At 39.5% G+C, this 21,396-nt stretch overlaps 1 protein-coding gene across 1 annotated transcript in view; it reads left to right on the top strand.

Moving 5' to 3' along the window:
* The window catches only part of gfra1a (gdnf family receptor alpha 1a), a 133,976-nt gene that overhangs the window by 74,084 nt on the left and 38,496 nt on the right, over positions 1-21,396 (top strand). Inside the window, exons 4-5 of the mRNA XM_059359918.1 lie at positions 18,611-18,789; positions 20,679-20,851. Of these exons, the coding sequence (XP_059215901.1) occupies positions 18,611-18,789; positions 20,679-20,851 (352 nt within the window). The remainder of the gene's footprint in view (positions 1-18,610; positions 18,790-20,678; positions 20,852-21,396) is intronic.

Below are 21,396 nucleotides of genomic sequence, written 5' to 3'. Positions count from 1 at the left end.
TTATCTATTAATCTGTCGATTATTTAAACGATTAATCGATTCGTTTTTTGGTTAAAAAAAAAGTACAAAAATATCAATCAGTGTTTCCCAAACCACAAGATGAAGTCCTCAAATCTCTTGTTGTTGTCCACAAACCAAAGAGATATTCAGTTTATTGTCATAAAGGAACAAAGAACCCAGAAATAATTCACATTGAAGAAGCTGAAATCAGAGAATTTGGACTTATTGTCTTTAAATAACTGCTCAAACCAATTATTGGACTATCAAAGTAGTTGATTAATAGAGTAATTGTTGCCGCTCTACACTGTAATATGATATATCACTGTATATAATTACACACATAAGATTTTATCCAAATCCATCACTACCTTGATCTTCAATACACCAGTCAAAGTCACTTACGATTGGAATACGATTTAGTTAACATACCATGATTATAGTTTCTGGAAATAGTTGTTGTGGTATATTCTGTGGTGAGTGGCATATGTTGGTTGCTTTAATTGTTGCTTTTAATATACAATGTAAAAAAAAAATCTTGTTTTTACGGTAAAAAATGGCAGCTGTAGTTGCCAGAACTTTACCGTAATAAATATGGTGCAACTTTTTCTAATATTACAGTAAAATTATATTAGCACTGTTGATTTCATGCTGTTTTGACATATGATTGACAAGAAAATACTTTATAAATGCTGGATAAATTAAAGATTTTACCATTAAATATTAGAGAATATTTTTGATGTTAGATATGATGCTTAGTACATTTAACAGTGAGAAAAAGTATTTTTAGCAAAAATAAATGCAAAAATTACAGTGATGCTTGTATATATTACAGTATATTTTTATTACAAACACAGTGCCAGTCTATTACAGTAGAGTAATGTATTTTACTTTTTTTTTTTTTAAACTGTTAAAAAAAACGCTGTTTTGGCTGATATATACATTTACATTGTTTCATTGTAACTGAAACTGAATTAACCCATTTATCATTTTACGGTCTTTTACTGTCAGGGTTTAGCAGTTTTTCACCGTAAAACCGTACAGACATTTTTTTTTACCTTGTTGGAGTTGTGATGGTCAAGGATAATAACGAACAAAGCATGGTTAGGAGTAGGTCCTGACAAGGCACATACATTTGTGTGTAATGTCTGCATGCTCGCTGTTTGAATAACTTAAATTAATCACTAGGAATGGTAAAAACTATATTAAAAGAATATAACCCAACAATGAGCTTTCTGTTCAAAATTGTAATGTGTCTTTGCTCTGACGTGCCCTTTGACCCTGCCAGCCAAAATCAAATCCTTTCTGCATGCCAGACAGTGCCAAAAGCTAAAGGAGATGATTGACAGCTGGCAGCTGAAAGAAAATGCAACAAACGCATGCAACTTGTCAAAGTACTCTGGACAAGAGATCAGACATGCTTGTTTTCCACAATCAGGCAATATTTTTTGCTTTATTCCAGGGAGTCAGCACACTGGACTGTGCTATTGGAAATGAAATAATTGCTACTGCCTTTATTCATGATTAATTAAATATAAGAGCATAGGTTAACTATGTCAAACAGGTGGAATATTTAAAGGACTAGACATTAAGTCCTGCAGTTGTCTCTGTAATCACTGAGCTGTCCTGTCTTTGAAGTCACTTTTATCTTTTGAGTGTATCATCTGAGCCGATGTCAAATATTCGTCTGGATCCTCCGGGACAGATTCATAAATTATAACCTGTTTCTCATTCAGGTTAAGAAAGTTCTGTCAGGCTGTGAGATTAAAAATAATGTGCCGTTAGTTGTCAAATGTGACTTCTAGTAATCCCGGCAATCTATTCATTCAGACTCGACAGTGACAGCCTCTCTCTCTCATGCCGGAGTTCCGCATTAGCTGACTGCGCTGTCGTCCTTCAGTATCGATCCAAAAGTCCTGCACCGCCAGATTGCTTTCAGCAGCCATCACCCCCTTCTGTCATAAAGGAAAAGCTGTACGGATATCACTCTGTTTTAGTGGTCGAAAAAAACGAGGAAAGATGGCTGATGGAAGCGAGGCTTGGGTGCTCTCAAACTGAGAGAGCCTGATCTGGATTGATAGGGAATGTGCTGAGTTTTTATTGATGTGCTTTTTAGACAGTATGAAAAAAGAAATCTTCCTCCCTTTTCCCTGTTTTTTCTTCGTTTCTGTGGTCAGCTTAAGTGCTGAGAGTGGCAACAGTTAACTGTTTATTGGGTACTATGTCCCATTTCTGTCCCTACTATTGGCTGTTTCTATCTCTTTCTCTTTCTCTATCTCTTCACCACTCCTTCACACATACACACCTGAAAGGGCACCAGCAGGACTAATTATGGACCAACAATAACTTCCCCCCAGCTCCACTCTGCTCCCGGCTGCGTAACAAATTCATTGGCACATTGCTGCCACTGTTGTAAATCAATCTGACAGACTCGGAGGTGAGCCGCTGAATACAATTATGCGCCATGTGCTTGTGCCGCAACTTGTACTCACACAGGAGTAAACAGGCTATCCAGTTGTTAGATGTCCACATCCATCTCCACAGTGGACTGTTTGATGTTCAAAGAGGGACCACAGGTGGGGGACGGTGAAGGCAGAAGGGCTGGGAGATATTGGAGGCTGGGGAGCGGGGACAGGCGATTTGAGCTATAGGGACCGTTGGTTGGAGACGGTGTAGACAGAATGGCTGGATATATTAAACAGGGAAATGGGTACTAAGGGTATTGTCCAGATATGAGGCGGCAGCTGGGCTGAGCTGGGGAGATGATGCATTAGCTTCGAGGTGCTGAGCACTTGAAGCCATAGAGCCTGACATGAAGATAGTGGTTTGGATGTGGTATATTGAGGATAAAAACTTTAGCAGCTGTGCTCGTTGTACCGTTTTTAAGGTTCCAGCCAGCAGTGGTAGTCTCACTGGTCACAGCCCTCACAGTTGGGGTAATCAATTAAAATCAAATCGAAATTACTTTATTTATCCCCGAGGGTAAATTCAGTTAGTCTGGTAGAATCTCTGTTAGAATGAGACAGCCTGATGGCTGTAGGAGAGAAGGATCTTTTGAATCTCCAATGTGATGGAGCCGTCCACTGCTGTTTTTTTGCTCCATAAAGGTTTTGTGTATTTCAGGATGGCCTGGAACATGTTGACAGGTCATCTCTCCACCACCTCCTCCAGTGTGTCCAACCTGGCTCCAACCACAGAACCAGCTCTTTAGACCAGTCTGTCCAACCGCCTTCATCTCTGTGTCTGATGCTGCCTCCCCAGCAGACTGCAGCATAAAACAACACACTACCACCACAGTCTGATAAAACATCTGCAGCATCTTACTACACATGTCCAGAGATCTGAGCTTCAAGAAGAAAAAGAGGCGGCTCTGCCCCTTTTTGTAGAGAGCGTCTGTGTTTAGGGACCAGTCCAACTTATTATCCAGGTATACACCTAGATACTTTGAACTTGGCACCACCTCCATGTCCACCCCATAGGTATTCACTGGCTGAAGAGGGGGCTTGAACCTGTGGAAATCTCTGATCATTTCCTCTTTGAGGTGTTCAGTAGGAGATAGTTCTTGTGACTCCAGTCACTGAAGGCTTTTATCAGATCCCTATATTCAGATTCCTGTCCATTCCTGATACACGCAACAATAACAGTGTCGTCCGAGTACTTCTGGATGTGGCAGGACTCAGAGTTGTATTTGAAGTCCGCTGTGTACAGTGTGAACAGGAATGGAGCCAGAACAGTGCCTTGTGGAGCCCCTGTGCTGCTCATTAATGTCCCAGAAACACAGTTACCCAATCTGACATACTGTGGTCTTCCTGTCAGGTAATCTGTGATCCAGGAGACAACGGAAAGATCCCCTCCCATCTCTGTGAGCTTGTTTTTGAGTATGTTGGGTTGGATGGTGTTGAATGCGCTTGAAAAATAGCTGTATTGCAGGGACTGTGTGTCTTAGTTAAAGCCAACCAACGCAGGACCTGGGACACTCTTACAACAAAAAGACCAGTGTTTGGCCTTCTTTCACCTCATTTGACAACTTCCATGAGGTGTTTGGTGAGGTTGACAACATTTGAGCGGAGTGCTCTTCCATGCACAGCTGGAGACACGACCAAGCAAGAGAGGAATTGGTGCTGCCAGGTGAAAGGTGAAGTTGGTCAACTTGAAGCTGTGATTTGTTGGAGTCAGTCAAAAGAGTTGGACTGATTATTATAAACAAGTATATATTTTTCAACTATACCCATTTAATATGCAGCAATGTAGATGCCAATAAAAGCTAATCTGATGTCCAATATAACTTGTTCCTGTAAAGAAACAAAGCTAGTAAAAGTTGTCAAAGCACTGTAGTAGAAATTTTTTATTTATTTATGGTGAATGAAGTGGCAGCAACGATATATAGCAAAAGAGGAATTAGAATAAAATTCAGATATGTTGAGGACAAATATACGGATACATGTGAAAGGAAAGATAACCAAGAGATGAGTTAAGTTTGATGCGTCTTTACTCTGACGTGCCCTTTGACCCTGCCAGCCATAATCAAATCCCGTCTTCATATGAAGAGTGACACAGGCTGGGAGTGATGATTGACAGCTGACAGGTGGAAAAAAAATAAACCACAACCACATGCAACTTGTCAAAGTCTTCTGGACAACAGATAAGGCTCCTGAGGGCGACATATTACAAAATCAGACATTTTTTTTTTATGATTGAAAACAGGATCAGCTCACTCTATTGTGGTAAATAAAATCTTTAATGCATGCATTTATTCATGAGTATTCAAATATATGAGCCCAGGTTCAACTAGGGCTCTTAAGGATTCAGAATCTTGCTCCAGGGCACTAAAGCAGGCCCTGTCATTCAAATAGGTTTTATCTTTGAGTTTATCATCTGTTTTGGACTCAGACGTCCATCTGGATTCTCTGAGACCAGACGGATCCATAAATTATTAGCTATTTTTCATTCAGGTTAAGGAAGTTATGTCGGGCTGTGAGATTAAATAGAGTGTGCTGTTTGTTTGTCAGATGTGACTGCTGGTAATCCCCCTGATCTATTCATTCAGACCTGACAGGAACAGTCTTTCTTCTCTCTCTCTCTCTCTCTCTCTCTCTCTCTCTCTCTCTCTCTCTCTCTCTGCTGCTGGAGTGCCACTCTAGCTGGCTACGATGCCGTCCTTCAGTATCGATCTGAGTTTTATTCATTGTGGTCCTTGTGTCTGAAGTGGCACCAATGATAAAATGTAGGCTAAAGAGCAATTAGGAGGGTACAATCCAGATATATAGAGGAGAATGTATCAAACATAAAACAGATAACGAGGGATGGCAGTAGTCCCAGCAGGGTTTAGAAACAGCTCCTCTGTGTTTGTTCCCAAAATTCTACATTGGAACAAATCAGCTCTTGAATCCTTTACAGACATTTTGAATTATGTAAAATCTATTGCTGATGGTGCTGTTGTAATCCGGTAATGTTGCGAAGGAATATGTTTTTTCAGCATTAATTACCTACTTTGAACAATACAAATACTATAAAAACTTTGTGTTGATATAAAAATGACTAAATAAAACAATTGTTACTCATAATTTTAACCCTCTGGAGTCACCAAAAGCACCAAATCATGACTTCTTCATCACATCCAGACTAGAAAACAAAGCAGCGTGGAGCCCTACTGTAAATTTACCTCTAAAGTTCTGGCTGTAAACTCCATGAGGCCAGTTTCAGTTTGATGATGATATACCAAGTAAAACTGGACACAACCTCAAATATATTTTGTATAAAATGATAGAACTGGATGTAACCCTCTTATATTTACAACCTTTGTTCACATTTGCAACATTTACAATTCTTTATTGAGCATGATAGTGTTTTGAAAGTTAAAAAAAAAGATTCAAAATCACATTTTATGTTGGACTAAAGGAAAAAAATGACACAAAATGACTAAAAAAAGACACAAAATTACAAAAAAAAGACACAAAATTACCAAAAAAGACACAAAATTACCAAAATTGTTATGCTAAACACACAAGACACAAATAAATTACAGTCCCGCTAGAATAAAAACCAGAGTTGGATGACAGGATCACACACAATCACAAGATCACATTTATGTTGGTTTTTCTTTGTTTCTTTTTGGTTCAAAATGTTGATACAGTAAGTCAGATTAAGAAATCAATTATTATTAATTCATATAGGTGAGGTTGTGCTGAAAAAAATATACCAACATGGCGTTTAAACATTTTTTAAGTGATGTATACAGGCAGGATGAAGAGGATTCAAGAATGGACAAAATAGCCCAAAACTCCATAGAGTTAATGGATTTTCTATTTGTTGTGCAGACGATTTGGGATGACTGTCCCTTTCACGTCCCTTTTAATATATATAATTAAATCAAGTGTTTGCTGCGGACGTGAAGTGAGAGGACCTGATGTAAGCGTCTGCATAGTGTGCAGGGAGCAGGCTCCGGACAGCCGGGGAGCAGTGTGGGGGTGGTGCACTGCACTGTACTGTACTGGAATGTGTTTGTGGAGATTATTAAAGAGCCATATATTTCTGCTGCAGCCCCATAGGGCCTGCTCTTACCGGCTGATCTCCACACTGGCAGACGGGTAATGAAACAGGCCTCGCTGGAGATTCATCACTGTGGAGAGCCAAAACGATTCTCTCCCTCTCTTCCCCCCACTCTTCTCTCCTTTTTTCAATTTCTTTTCTTCCTCCCTGTCTTGGTTTTGGTCTGTTGAATGTGCTACAGTACATCTGGTCCAAACACAGCAAACATGAACACACAAGCAAACTTAGTTTACTTTTAGTTTCCACGGCTCGTTCCAGGGTATATCAGCATAGACTCTAATATCAGAAACTACACATGCTATACTATACTGTATTGGCTTGTCCAAGGGTTTAGCCTCGATCACAAACTATACCATAATGAGCCACATCTGGCTGGTTCAAATTCCTGGCTCGCCTACTAGCTCACTCTCTAGCAGGTTAGGTGACTTGTTCAGCAAGTCCTCCAAACCTGACGACCTCGTGGGTCAGTTGTTCCAATCCTCAAATACGACCAACAGGAGTGTTTTCATCGCCCCTACCGGGTGCACAAGATGAACATGTCACCCATCCTAGCTTCGCTGCACTGGCTCCCGGTTGCTTTTAGAATAGATTTTAAATGTTATTGTTTGTTTTTAAAGCTCTTAATGGCCTAGCCCCCCAGTATTTGACCGAGCTCCACCAAATCCACGCCCCTGCCAGAACACTGAGATTCTCCAGTCAGCTACTACTGGCCGCCCCTTAAACCAGACTCAAAACCGAAGGTGACCGTGCCTTTGTGGCAGCAGCCCCTGGGCTCTGGATTAACCTGCCCTGGCACATCCAATCTGCAGGATCTTTTGAGGTTTTTAAATCCTCCCTAAAAACAATTTTTTTCTCCCTGGCTTTTAATCAAGTTTAAGTGGACATCTGGCAAAAAAAATTCATTTAATTTTAATTTATTTTATTCTATTTTATTTTTATTCTGTTGTATTGCATTGTGTTTATGTATTTTAGTTTTTACCTTATTTCCTGCAATTGTGATATCTGTACAGCATTTTGGTGAACCCCGGTTGTTTTAAATGTGCTTTATAAATAAAGTTTGCGTTGACTTGAGTAATGATCGCTGTAGTGAAAATGTTGAAATTTGTTGCGCTTAGGTTACAAAACTTCTCTAAGGCTAGGTAGAAAAGTTCCTTGTTAGGCATTATAAAAGACACATTAAAGAGTAAAATAAATGCATGTAAATGCACGAGAACCACTGGAGGTGACATGGAACCATCTTTGTTTTTTTTTAAATGGGACATGAACGCGGTTCTCCTGGGTGAAAGTCTGTTGTTTGTTTGACACATCCACATCCCCTTACACCACCCTAACTGCAACTTTTGTGGTTTATACTCCGCTTCGGTGGCATTCATAATTACTGTAGCCACTAGAGGGCGGTTGTGGCTCAGTTGGTAGAGCAGGTTGCCCACCGATCGGAGGGTTGGTGGTTCAATCCCTGACCATGGCAGCCTACTCGATACTCGAAGTATCCTTGAGCAAGATACTGAACCCCAAATTGGTCCTGATGCTGTGTTCATCGGTGTAAGAATGAATTCCTGATGGTGGCAGGTGGCACCGTTTAGGGTAGCCTCTGCCACCAGTATGAATGTGTGTGTAAACGGGTGAATGAGCGCAGTCTGTAGTGTAAAGCGATTTGAGTGGTCGCAAAGCGACTACAAAAGCGATATATAAGTGCAGGTCCATTTACCATTTACCACTAACTCCATACTTAAACATGGCTTGCATTTAGAAACTACCTATGGTGGCCTTTTTCACTTGTTTGCCAGCAGTCAGCCCACTCATTCACAGGTTTTCCTGGTAGTCTTTATCTTAGCTGAAGGCTCATTTGTTTGTTGCTTGTTGTTGTGAGAGTTTATTCACAAACTTGTTCGCTCAAGCGCTAATCTCAGTTAATCTTACATTTACACCTTTTTTTCTAGAGCAAAACCCAACCAAAAACAGGAGCATTCAGTATTTTAGTATTCACTCTTTAGCACTCAGTTTGAAAGCTGGGACACATTCTAAGCAGGGTAATCACAGGAGAGGAACTCAGCTGGGATTCAAGCCAGCGGGGGTTCATCTAGCTCCAGAGGTGTTGAAGGTACCACTTGACTATGAGAGGCACACAGCTAATAGGTTGTTGATATTACAAGGTAGACCAGAGGGGATCAAAAGGGAATAAGTTTGGGATGGGATAGATGTGGCAACATAAAGCTCAGAGGAGGGAAACTTTTTTTTTGCCAACACACAGCAATGTGCCAAGGGGTTGTATTCCTACTTCTTCATCAGTTCCAGCACTCATAATCCCAGGTTTGAGGACGAGCAATTTGAACCAAAAATGAAATTTCAGGCAAAAAAAAAAAACAAGTTTCATGTATGAAATTGGAAGTGCTGATGAGGTACTGAAAGCATGTGATGTATTCAGGTGAGGACTTGTGTCTAGACCTGGCTTGGAATGTAAGTGAAACAGGATGGATGGAAGGAGGTGAAGGGATTGTTGGCGGAGGGAGAAGTATAACACTGCTGTGGGATGTGATGTCAAGAGAGTGAAAATGGAAGGCGGCTAATGGGAGACAGAAATAATTGTCTTTGGCAGATTTTTATTGGACTGTGTGCCAATAAAGCTCAATGAATTTAGTGGAATTGGGGGGGAAATATTGGTAGAGACGGCAAGAGGTGATGGAAGGAGAAGAGATATAGATGGAAGAATGGAAAGGAAAAAGACAGAAAAAGACTGTTGCACTACAGGGATCAATTACTGGGAACTGTGAGTTATGGTATTTGCCGCACCAAGTGCCATGTGGCTTTATTGCACTGGGACAGTGTTTGAAAGAAGAGAGAGATTATTAACCACACAGAAAGAGGGAGAGAGTGAGGGAAAGAAAGCCAGCAGAGAATCAGAAAAGCCTTGAAAGAAAGAACAAGGTGGAGAGTTCAGAAAGAAGAGAGGCAAAGAACGATGAGTAAACCTTGAGGCTCTCTCTTCACTTCTCCTCCTCCAGCCCTCCACTCTCTCCATTTCTGCTTGTCTTGCACTTTCAAGCGTGGAGCCCATTAAAGCGGATGACAGTGTAACTCACCACTGATAATCAACACAAAGAGCAGATTCACAGAGGAGAGACCTCGGGCCTCGTTTATTACGTTAGATTTTTCTATTGAATCCGACTGTGCTGTAATTTTTCAAAGTGGGAAGGAGGTGCAAGGAAAGTAATTTACACAATGAATAATCAAGATGCATGTGGACATGGACAGGACAGATTTAGTTTACAGTTTATTAAAGTTCTAAGGGGAAATGAAAAGTTAATGGCACATTTTCAAATCAAGACAAATGCCAGACCCAAACCGTGCATATTCAGTCAATACGGCTCGTACTGAGACAATAAACTCACTATGGATTCAACACACAACACAACAAGATTAATAAAATGAACTAATTTGCAAACATTTGGAACTCCAAATGAAACCATGTTATACAATGGCATCTGTACAGTATTGTATTGTTATATGGGGAAAACAGTAGATTTAGTTTTTGTTCTAGACGTTAAAATTTAACTGCAAAATGAGATAATGTCTAAAAGACCCATTGCATACATATCACTGTGTATAAAGAAATATATTAATGCAACTACAAACAAATAGCTTTGAATTTTGAAACAGTTTTCAAGTACAACTAGTGATTATTCATTTCCCGTTTTGTCAAATACATAAATCATTTTACAGAGAAAAAATACTTTTTAAATAATTAATATGGGATTAAATTATATAGGCTGTGTCAATAACATATGCAGTATGACATCATTGCAGACTTCTTGTAGCATCATACGTTCCCAGAATTCTAGTGGATCTCTTCAAAGTTAAACAGTGCAAACCCTAAAATATTCAGCCAACAATAATAAGCTGCTAATTGTTATTTCTGAGAAGCAGAAACCACAGAAAGTTTGTATAATGACGTATGATAAATTTATAATACAAGACTAAGAGAATAAGTAATTAATTGTTTTAGCATGACTACTGCACAGCCTGGTAGCACATAACACAATGCTAAATGTTAATTTATAGCCATTTAATTGCTCTATTTATACAGTGTGTCCCCTTTCACTGTATATGATGTCTGGTTGTCCCTGGGTGTCAGCGTGTTTGTTCTCTAATCCCCTGCAGCCACGCCAGCAGGACAAATCCCTGCACATTTATTGTACTTAGCAAACAATGAAGCTGTGAATTATAGTGAGTCGCCCGGTGGCACAGCATGCAGCCACTACTGTTTCCACTGCTGCAGAGTTATGAGTAGTGGAAACAAACACACCTGTCAAGAGTTCCCGGTTCCCTCTCACTGACACTCGATTGGCTGGATGAAGTGCAGTAATGTGTTCTGTTCAACGGGTGTAAAAAAGACAATGACAAACTGCTAGGACAGCGGTGTGACATATTTAAAATAGCTATAACAAGGACAGTAGCTTACTGTAACAATAGCAAGGCTCATGGCAAGGACAATAGTATGGCCACAGCAATGACACGGACACAGTGACTGTGGAAACATACAGTGTTTTTGGAATATTTCTGGTACCACTAATGATCTCTGTGCCCTCTTTTTCTGAAGTAGGACTGTGCATAGGGCTGCACAGTTAATCGAATTTTAATCGTGATCACGATTTTGGCCGCCACGATTAAATCAACCTGATCATCTGCGATATTTCCATTTTAAAATGCAGCTCACCTGCATATCTAATCAAGCGCTTTCTACACCAGTAGTCCACCAACCACCAGGGGGCGGTAACGTTTTTCTACTCTTAAAAATGCCTGGTTGCTGACTGGATAGACCGTTAGCGGGATGTGACGTAGTACTCAATGCCACAACAACACGCGACATTTGTGAAAGCTAGCGAAGTGGTGTTGCCAACTTAGCAACTTTGTTGCTATATTTAGCATCTTTCAAAAAAGCGACTGGCGACAAATACAGCGACTTTTTCTGGTGTTATTGGAGACATATTCTTACTCTTCTTAACGAGCCACGGGGGCTGGAGGCTCTTCTTAAGCAGGCCCCCGCGGCTCGTTTAGCGGCACAGTCCTCTTGCAGCAGTCTCTCCTAGCTGCAGAGCCGGAGGGGATGTTAACCCCTTAGCATCCTGTCTGAGAATTGCTAATAGGCTAACAGTTAGCTCTGTAGCAGTACAGTGTGTATGTGCTGCTTAGCGATGTCTGTTTGTTTACAACAAGCACCGGACACTGTGTACACACTAAAAACTATTCCTATTGTTTGTTTAAAAGTAGTGCAATAAAAATACAGATGTTTTCCCTAACATGATGAATAATCATGATTAACAATCGTGATTACAATATTGATCAAAATAATTGTGATTATCATTTTGGCCATAATCGTGCAGCCCTAACTGTGCAATATGTTAAAACTTTCCTACCGGCCATCATCAGCTCATCAATCAACGATAGCCAATAGATTTGCTTAAGTGTCCTTGCCTTCCCACTGTCTCTCTGTGCTGTTACTGGCCCTGTTGTGCTGCTGTCTGTCACTGAGTCACTAGTTAGCATAGACAGAGCTGTCTCCACCACAGACTGACTGTGGATATAGAGTCTAGGATCTCCAGAATTAGTTTAGTACAGTGCCGCTATGCACAATTGCCAGCTGAGTAGAAACTCCAGGATTGCATTCTGAGGTTTACATTACATTTGTAAAATTAAAGCTGCTGATGTATACAACCAATAGCCGATACCTTCGTCTAATCGTCCAACCGCCTTTTGCATCAATCATATAATTCGGTCAACTATGGTGCACCCCAAAGACTAATGGGTTGTATTTCTAAACATTTTCTTGGATATTCATGTTCCAAAATGATAAGCCTTCCACTGACCATCATCTCAACAAAATCAGAATTTTAGGTTTACAGCAGGCAAAGCTTTGGGTGACAAAACAACCTGGATAAATCTAAGCAAAGGCACAGTTCAACTGTTGACTCTATGGTTGTTGATGCACATTGGATTTGATGGGAGTTTTGACCAAGCATTGAAAGGCCACTGAAGGCCATTAGATGACTCAACTTTGCTTCAAAGAAAAAGTAAAGGACAGATGGCAGAGGGGAGGAGACACACAGGAAGAAACAAGAGAGATGGGAGCCACAAGAGAGAAGTTTAAAGATGGATAATGATGATGGAGAAAGAGGAAGGGAGGTAATGATTGGAATACACCCAGAACAGCATGCACAAAGACATTAAAGAGGAGCAGAGAGAAAGAAAACAAAAATAAAAAAATAAGAGAAGGAGGAAGGAAAGTACGGAGGAGAGGGAAGATGAGCTGAAGAAGTGGTATATGGGGGTACAGAGGCGGGTGAGGTCACGATTCGACCCTGTGGCGTCCCGTGGTAATTGAAATTAGGTGGGGGTGGAGGGTGGGGGGCTGTGGGACTGGAGGAAACAGGCGACATGATAATCAATTTGAGGCTGAATCGGAAACATGAGCCACTGGGGGGGCTCGTTCCCCCTACCAGGCCTCCAGATGGCCCCGGCCCCAACCCTGTGTGGGCCCTGTCAGAGCACGCTGTGTGTGTGTGTGTGTGTGTGTGTGTGTGTGTGTGTGTGTGTGTTTGAGAGACAATACCATCTGCCAGGAGTGCAAGGGGAGTTCAGCAGATGTATTTGCTGACACTAGGGGCGCAGGAGGGTATAGACAATATACTGTATGTGTGTGTGTGTGTGTGTGTGTGTGTGTGTGTGTGTGTCTGTCTGTCTGTCTGTCTGTCTGTGTCTGTGTAGGGTCCCCCATTGTGATGTTGCTTGAGAAAGAAAATGGGTAAAGCAACAAGCACACACACATACATAGGCTCAAGGATAAGTGGTATTTCCCCCCCCCCCCTATTGTGTTTAATGGAATGGATTTTTCAGTAGTTTTAGTTTTAATTTCATTGTTATTTTTTGTTTTAAAATTTAGTTTAGTTTTAAAAAAATTTTGAGTGAGTTTGCTAGTTTTAGTTTAGTTTTTATTAGTTTTAGTGTTAGTTTTTTTGTAATGGGGTATTTGTTGGGTGTGAGATTTAAAAAAGTCACAATAAATGTTGCCTTTATTTCCTTTGTCTTATCCTTCTCAGCTCCAATAAGTTTATTAAGTCATAAAACCAAATAGTTGAAATGGATTTCATATCAACAAAAAAGTAGGTTGTAGGTTAACGAATGAAAAAAGTTGACAAAGACGAAAACGAAGGACATTTTCACTATAATTTAAGTTATTTTTGTAACCACAAAATACAGTTTCAGTTAATTATCATTTTTTATTATTTAAAATTATCATCGTTTTCATTTTTATTTCAGTTATCGAAAATATTTTTTCAATTTGAATTTTCTTTATTTCGTCAATTTTCATTAGTTATCGTTAACTATAATAACCACACACAAACACACACACACACCTGACAGTTTGTGAAGATACTATTGTGTCCAAAGTGGTGATGATGCTCTTTCTCTGTCATACAGAGACTGGAAGGCAACCCATGGATCATATCAAATATACAGCATCAATATTATTTAGGAGGTGGTGACAGTTGCCCTGTAGAAATATGTATGTGAGAGTTTCTACAAAACGCTTTGCCGAGTCAGAACAAAACTCTTAATATAAATACATAATGTAATGTAACATAATGTAGCAGCCTAATGTTCACTCAGCTCCACATACTGTAAAGGTGCTCTTGTAGATGAAAAGCAGCAAATGGTCTCAAAAAGGAAAATGCTCTTCAAGCACTCATGTACAGGATGAAAAGTACATTAAAAGCCTTTATTCAGTCAGGCATAATGTATTAAAAATGGCTTTGACCTCAAAGGGTCTTCAGAACTCTTGACATGTAATAATCCTACCATATAAACTCAAGTAGTGGCGCTCTGGCTTTTAAGTTTCTTTTTACCTTCTGCCCATCTTTCCTCTTCTTTCTTCATTAATGATGGCTTCTAAATGTACATTGTACATTGTAAATGTACAATGTACATTTTGAAAAGAATTCTAGATCTGTAATGGATAAAGAAAAGAAGCAACCTTTTTTCTTTTCTTTTTCAAAATAAATGTAGCACACAGTTGAACTGCAGCCCACTTTGTGTAATTTATTTAATATATATTCCTGTATGGTAACAGTTTCTTTGGTGTGAGACTCCCAAGCTTCATAACCCAAGGGGTCTTGTGCCTGCATACATAAAACACGAATGCCTGTTGATCAAGTCCTTTCAAACGCAGCAAATGATACTAAGAGTCAAACGTAAACACACGAAAACACACAAACCACGCTCAGCTGCCCAGGGGACAACTGTAGGGTTAACAGATGAGAGTCAGTGAGTCGATCTGAGGCAGCTGAAAGCAAAGAGAAAAAAAAGTATGGAGTTCATATGTCTGATCCCCAAGTGCACTGATCCAAAAAGAAGAGACAGACGGAGGAGAGGATGAAGGAGGAAATTGAAGGCGGACACGAGGGCTGGGAAGCAGGAGAGCTGCAGCAGCAGTGGAGGTGTCTGAGGGGGTTTTGAAGTGATGGAGGAATGAGAAAAGTTCTGGTGTGATGCAGAGGAAGCTTCCATGCCAAAATAAAACAGCGGACAAACATAGATCGTAACATGTAGATCGTAAGTTGTCACTTTGTCAACATTAGTGTCTCCCGCTGCAACAGAATAATATGTTGATCAGCAAATCAACCTCAGACACAAGGCATGTAATGGGCCAAGGTTTGATCCGTTAAATACACAGAGGATCAGGGAGATTTCAAAATAAAACACAGCGGATCGTCTTTTTCTGGCGAGATATTCGCCACGAAGTGATTATGTACATTCACTGAGTGAATATTTAGAAAATAAAACATATATTTCTCGCAAAAAATGTGATCAAAATCCATTTTTATGCAGAAACTAAGTCAAAATATTGGTTTTTTTTTCACTAAAAATGAGAGAACTGTCCGCCATGTTTTTTGTTCTGACCGCCGGGACCTTGAAAGTCACGTGACTTGGAACAAACCGATAGAAAAAAATATCCATTGTCATTAACTTGCATTGTAGCGAAATCCGTGTCAGTTTCACGGAAATTTGAGTGATTCCGTGGCTATTCCACGGATTTTGAGTTAAGCAAATCCGTGGCTATTTCACGGATTCATGTGAGACCAGGTTGTCCATGCAGCTGGTATGATGAATATAAGACACACAGGTTCTATCCCTGCAAAATGTATTTTATGTGTCATGCTGATCCTATCTTCTCAGCCATGACTTCATCCATTTTTTTCTTTGTTTGTTTGTCTTATTTTTCGGTTTAAAAGGGCACACACGAGAACAAATAGCTCATGACTACAGTCCCCCTTCATGTTTTTTTCGTTGTTCTTTTTCTGAATCAGGTTCCTGGTATTGCCATTCTGAAATAGTTAATAAACCAAGTGCTGAATCATCTATAAAAAAAAAATGTTTGAATCTATCATCATGTCTTTGGTCTCCAACATTTTTAAAATCAGTTAAGGACAAAAAATTCCCCAGTATGCAACAGGCCAAGAGGGTCTGCTCATCTATAGTAGAACAAACAGCATCCTCTCTTTTGCCAATTAATACATCACTGTAACATCAAGTCGTACCCCCCACCATGTTCCTGCCTCCCTTCTAACCTCCCTCCCTATTTTCTCTCCTCCCTCCCCTTGATGTGTTGAATCTTATTAGCACCATTTTCCAACACTACACACACTCTGTCTGCTCGTTGACTTGCTTATACTGCCTCTGCTATTGCCCTTCCACCGCTTCTGTACGTTTGTCATGCAGGCCATCCCGCCATTTTAATTGGTGCTCGTTAGGGGGAAAAAAATGCTGTTTTTGCTCCATTTTTCACCAAAATAAGCAGGAGGGGGGGGAAGTGCATGAAAATGTTAATTGATAGCGGATCAAGGAGAACACTGGCAATTAGAGCAGGCTGACAGATGAGCAAGGCACTGCACTGAAGACTTTGATGACACACACACACATACTGTATACACACATACAGTATATACAAGCCTGGTTAAACAGCAGGGACACGTGGACTAGAGCCACTGTTTGATTCAGGGCCGAGCAGGAAGTGAGACTGTAAATGGGGTCTTGTGTTCTGAGTTTGCATAAACACACGCACAGATGCAGAATAGGCTTAAAAACAAACATTCATATCAGCCGGCACACACAGATACGGACAGGAAAATGTGTTGCGGGGGTAATCTAGTGGTTTTGAGAAAACATCATTATGCTGCTGTCTCTCTCCCGCCCTCTCTTTATTGCTATACACTGTTGTGGAAACGCTGATTCACGAGAAGCTGCTTTTGTTTTGAGATGACATGATGTGATTGTGATGACTACATAGAACCTGCAGTCAAGTTTTACACGTGTCTTGTAGAATCTGAAGTTTTGAGGCCGTTATAGATAGATGTTTGGGAGTGAATCTAATCCAGGGATGGGCAACAGGAGGCCCGGGGGCCGCATATGGCCCGCACCCTCACTTGAAGTGGCCCTTAGTACAACTACATGCATTTGAGCTTGAAATCTTAAAAGTGCAGTGTAAAAACGCACAAAATGTCTTTGCAATTAATCTTGGCATGCTGTTCTTACACTGAAAAAAAATAAATCACAGTAAATGGTTATTTTTTATTTGCTTCAAACCTTTTGTATTCCTATTTATACTGTTAAACATGCATTTGAGCATGGAATATCTTAAGTTACTGCACTGTAAGCATATTTAAAATTGCAGTTTCATCATATCTGGTTAAGTACACGGTCCTATATGTGGCCCTGTGGTAGTGTCCATGAAAAATTGTGGCCCCCTGCAGCATTTAAGTTGCCCATCCCTGATCTAATCTGATGATGTAATTTCAATCTCTTTACGGGTCAGTGACAAAAAAGGGTTGGCAAGATGTCAAATGGTGTAACCACAAAAAATGATAAAAATAAATACTTCATCCACCTACATTGTATTTAAGTGGGTTTATACATATTATTACTTTATTTTAAAAAACAACAAATACATTTTTTTTTTGTATTTCTACATTTACACATTTCATCAATATTGAGCAGAACATATTATGTACAATTTGTTTTATACCATAGTGTTGCAATGTAAACGTGGATTGTATTTTTTTTTTCTCATTTTAGTTCACATTTATTTTCCTGTATATAATTCGATTTTTATGGGAAAAAATACTGGTTACACCAACTGACACTGGGTTAGATCACGTCATTGACCCTTACATAAATGCATAAAATAAACAAGTATCTTTGGCATCCCCGGTTCATTGTTATCAATTGACTGCAAGTAATTTGATTTTTCTGAACCTCTTTAGTACAAAACAGTAGTATTGGCTAATCTAAAAGTTTTATGAAACATCATTCGTCAAAATGTATTTGAGTGTCCTGTGTTTGAGTTCTTCTCCAGAATATTTCTACCAAAAGTTTTCCCAGGGTCCCTAGAGTTGTGAACAGATTTCAGTAAAATATGATAGAAAGCTAGGCCCAAGGAACACAGGAATGGATGGTTTTTACTCAAATGCCATGAAGATGGTTCAGTTGTTGTGACGTGACCTAATGCATGAGTATGCTTAGGTCACATGAAATGAACCATCTCCATGAAAACCAAACAATCTCGGCAATAGGCAGAGAAATGTTTCATACTATTTAGTCAAACTGCTGCTGATGGTAAAAGATTTGAGCTCCACAAGTGTTTGGTTTCTTGTTTGGATCCAGGGAGACTGTCACTTCCTCAAAAACTGTGACTCTTCTGAAAAGATGCCATTTCACAAGTCTATTAACATTGTAAGATGGAGAATTTTTGTCAGTTTTGCTGTTGGTAAATTAAACAAACAAGAAAAAACATCATTGGTAGTATTGTAGTGTAGTTGGCAAGCTTAAAGCAAAACTCATTCTTATTTATTATGAACACAAATTCCAATTCTCTGCACTTTCATTCGCTGATGTTTGTCTTAATGAAGGGATGAATAAGAAGCCTTTACATTATGCTCAATTCTCACCATTTGTTCTTGTTTTCTTCTGTGTTCCTCTCCTCTCCTCTCCTCTCCTCTCCTCTCGTCTTTAGGTGAGCCTGCAGTGGCCAGGGAGAATAACTGTCTGAATGCTGCCAAGGCCTGCAACCTGAATGACACGTGTAAGAAGTACCGCTCTGCCTACATCAGCCCCTGCACAAGCCGCGTCTCCACCGCTGAAGTCTGCAACAAGAGGAAGTGCCACAAGGCCCTGCGGCAGTTCTTTGACAAGGCAAGGCACTTCTGACACAAGCTTATCAAAAAAGACAGAAAAAAAACACTAAAAAGCACTCACACTGGAGGTTTTCCAAACGACTGATATGTGATAAAAGCTGAATGTCCACCACAAAGGACCTGCTTCAAAAGGAAGAATGATTTTGAAGTGGATAAGTTAGACGGGTTGTCAAAATCACAATAAATAATCATGCAGGCCTTTTTGTTCAGGGTTTGCTTTCCCAGCGCTGAGCTTTGACATTGATTCAGTCATCAAACACAAAAGATGTTTTGCTGTCGGTGCCATATTGTAAAAAAAATGATGTGAAACACTATAATTACAACCCGGCTCCCATGATGTCCCTCTGGAATAACTTAACTGGGATTGCTTCAAGTAAGCAACAACATGAATAAATAGAGAAATACAAAGAACGCATGACATTGTTAATCTTATTGTGATTGTTTATAATTTTCTTATTCTTTTTTCCCAGCAGAGAGCTTTGTTTGAACAGCCTTAAGCTTCAAGTTTTCTTTGTGTTGGAGATAAAACTATGATGATTCCTCTATTGTAGCCGGACTGTGTTCTTACAACCTTGTTACCATCCATTCCAATCTTTTATCAGAATGTACTGATGTTGCTGTTTGGGTGATAATTTATACAATTCATGTCTCATAAAAGTTGACATTTGCAGTAACCACTGGGCCATTTTCCATCGTCAGATCCAATTTATATTGCATGCCTTTACCTCAGTATTTGTTGGTTATTTTTTTAAATTATAAATGTTAAACCAAGAGGTCGACACAACTTTGATTAAACTTGAGGTGCAGGTCATAGGAAGTAATAGTAGTTTTGCATTTTCAGCATCGGCAGGATCTCTTTGTTTGGAAAAAACAGAGAAATGGGTAGAAAGCATAAACAGGCAATTTAAATCATCACAAATAAGTCAAGTCATGTCAAATTTATTTATATAGCACATTTCATACGGCAGGTTTACTAAGCATTTTCCAAAAATTAGAAACTAATTAAAACTAGCAAACACACTCTAAAATGTGCCTAGAGTAAAAATCATACTTGACAGAAATATACAATATACATACACTCAACTTTGCATTAACATTATATATGAAACAGATCAAATAACCATAAAATAATGTGACATACATAAAAACATATAAGATAGCATAAAAAAATTAGGGTAATTATCATTGTTAAAAGAAACAACAATAGTACTGCTTTTAAAAGAGCCTTTTACCCTTTACCTAACTAAAAGCTTCAGGAAAAAGATGTGTTTTAGTCTAAAAAGGAAGTCTTTAAAGGAAGACACTGTTGTAACAGACCTGAGTTTGTGTGGTAAAGAATTCCAGAGAGTAAGAGCATAATGACTGAAGGCACCATGAGCTGCTTTAGTGTTTATTCTGGGTTATATGGTGAGGAGACCTTTATTTGAAAATAAGAAAACCAACATATTGTTTCTTTTCCTTGCATATGTATGTGTGCGTGTGTTTGTGTATATATGCATATGTGGGCGCATGTATGTATGTATGTATGTATGTATGTATAATTTCGCTGTATAGGTAAATTATATTTATGTTTTTGTAATACAAGACATGTTTAGACAAGGATGTTAACTTGTCGTATTTAAGGAGAGGGGATGGGAGTTTATAAGTTTTACTTCTTCTCACTCCTTTTCCAATATGTATTCTACATGTCATGTGAAATGTTTTGTCTGACTCTTTTTTTATTATTATTTGTTTTCATATTCGAAATAAACTTAAATCACAATCAAATCAAATCAAAATCAAAAACAAAAACAACTTCAGATCTCATAATCAAAGCATCCAAAGGAAAGGAATATCTTTCATATGACTTGGCAGTTAATGTTGTGTTGTGATTCTTGCACCTCACAGGTTCCCCCGAAGCACAGCTATGGCATGCTGTACTGCTCGTGCCCACTGAGCGACCAGACTGCATGTTCTGAACGCAGGCGTCAGACCATCGTCCCTGTCTGTTCATACGAAGAAAAGCAGAAACCCAACTGTCTGGAGCTGCAGGCCTCCTGCAAGACCAACTACATCTGCAGGTAGGGAACAGTAGATGTTACACAGGTAGTCATTCATTTTCTTTAGTGCAGTTCTTGGCTGCTACTGCCCAAGAAAGCAGCATCAAAGACATTTTTAGATGACAAATAGAAACTAGAAAATTTCCTCTGGGGAAATTCTGAAAGGGCCACGGAGGCTACTGCCGGTGTGTGTACACTATGATGAGATTCTTCAGAGATTTCAAACATTTAATAGTAGTAATGTTATGATACTACATTATATACAAGGAGCACACCTACAACAAACATTCCTTTTCAAGTATTTATTTATACAGCAACCTATGCCCTTTAACCTCAAAATGTGTGCGTGTGTGTGTGTGTGTGTGTGTGTGTTTGTGTGTGTGTGTGTGTGTGTGTGTGTGTGTGTGTTTGAAACATGTATCTGGAGGAGTGTGTCAACACTTGTTGAGCTGCACTGTAATTGTCCAGATTGTGTTACTGTAAATGGAAGGAAATGTTCATATCATCATTAGACCTGCATCAAGTCCCCAGTCAAATAAATCACATTCAACACTTGTGGGCATTTT

Source organism: Centropristis striata, chromosome 20, assembly GCF_030273125.1.
Source record: "Centropristis striata isolate RG_2023a ecotype Rhode Island chromosome 20, C.striata_1.0, whole genome shotgun sequence".
In the NCBI taxonomy this organism is placed as follows: domain Eukaryota; kingdom Metazoa; phylum Chordata; class Actinopteri; order Perciformes; family Serranidae; genus Centropristis; species Centropristis striata.
Note: the sequence above shows the minus strand (reverse complement) of the source record. Positions and strands in the feature narration are given on the sequence as shown.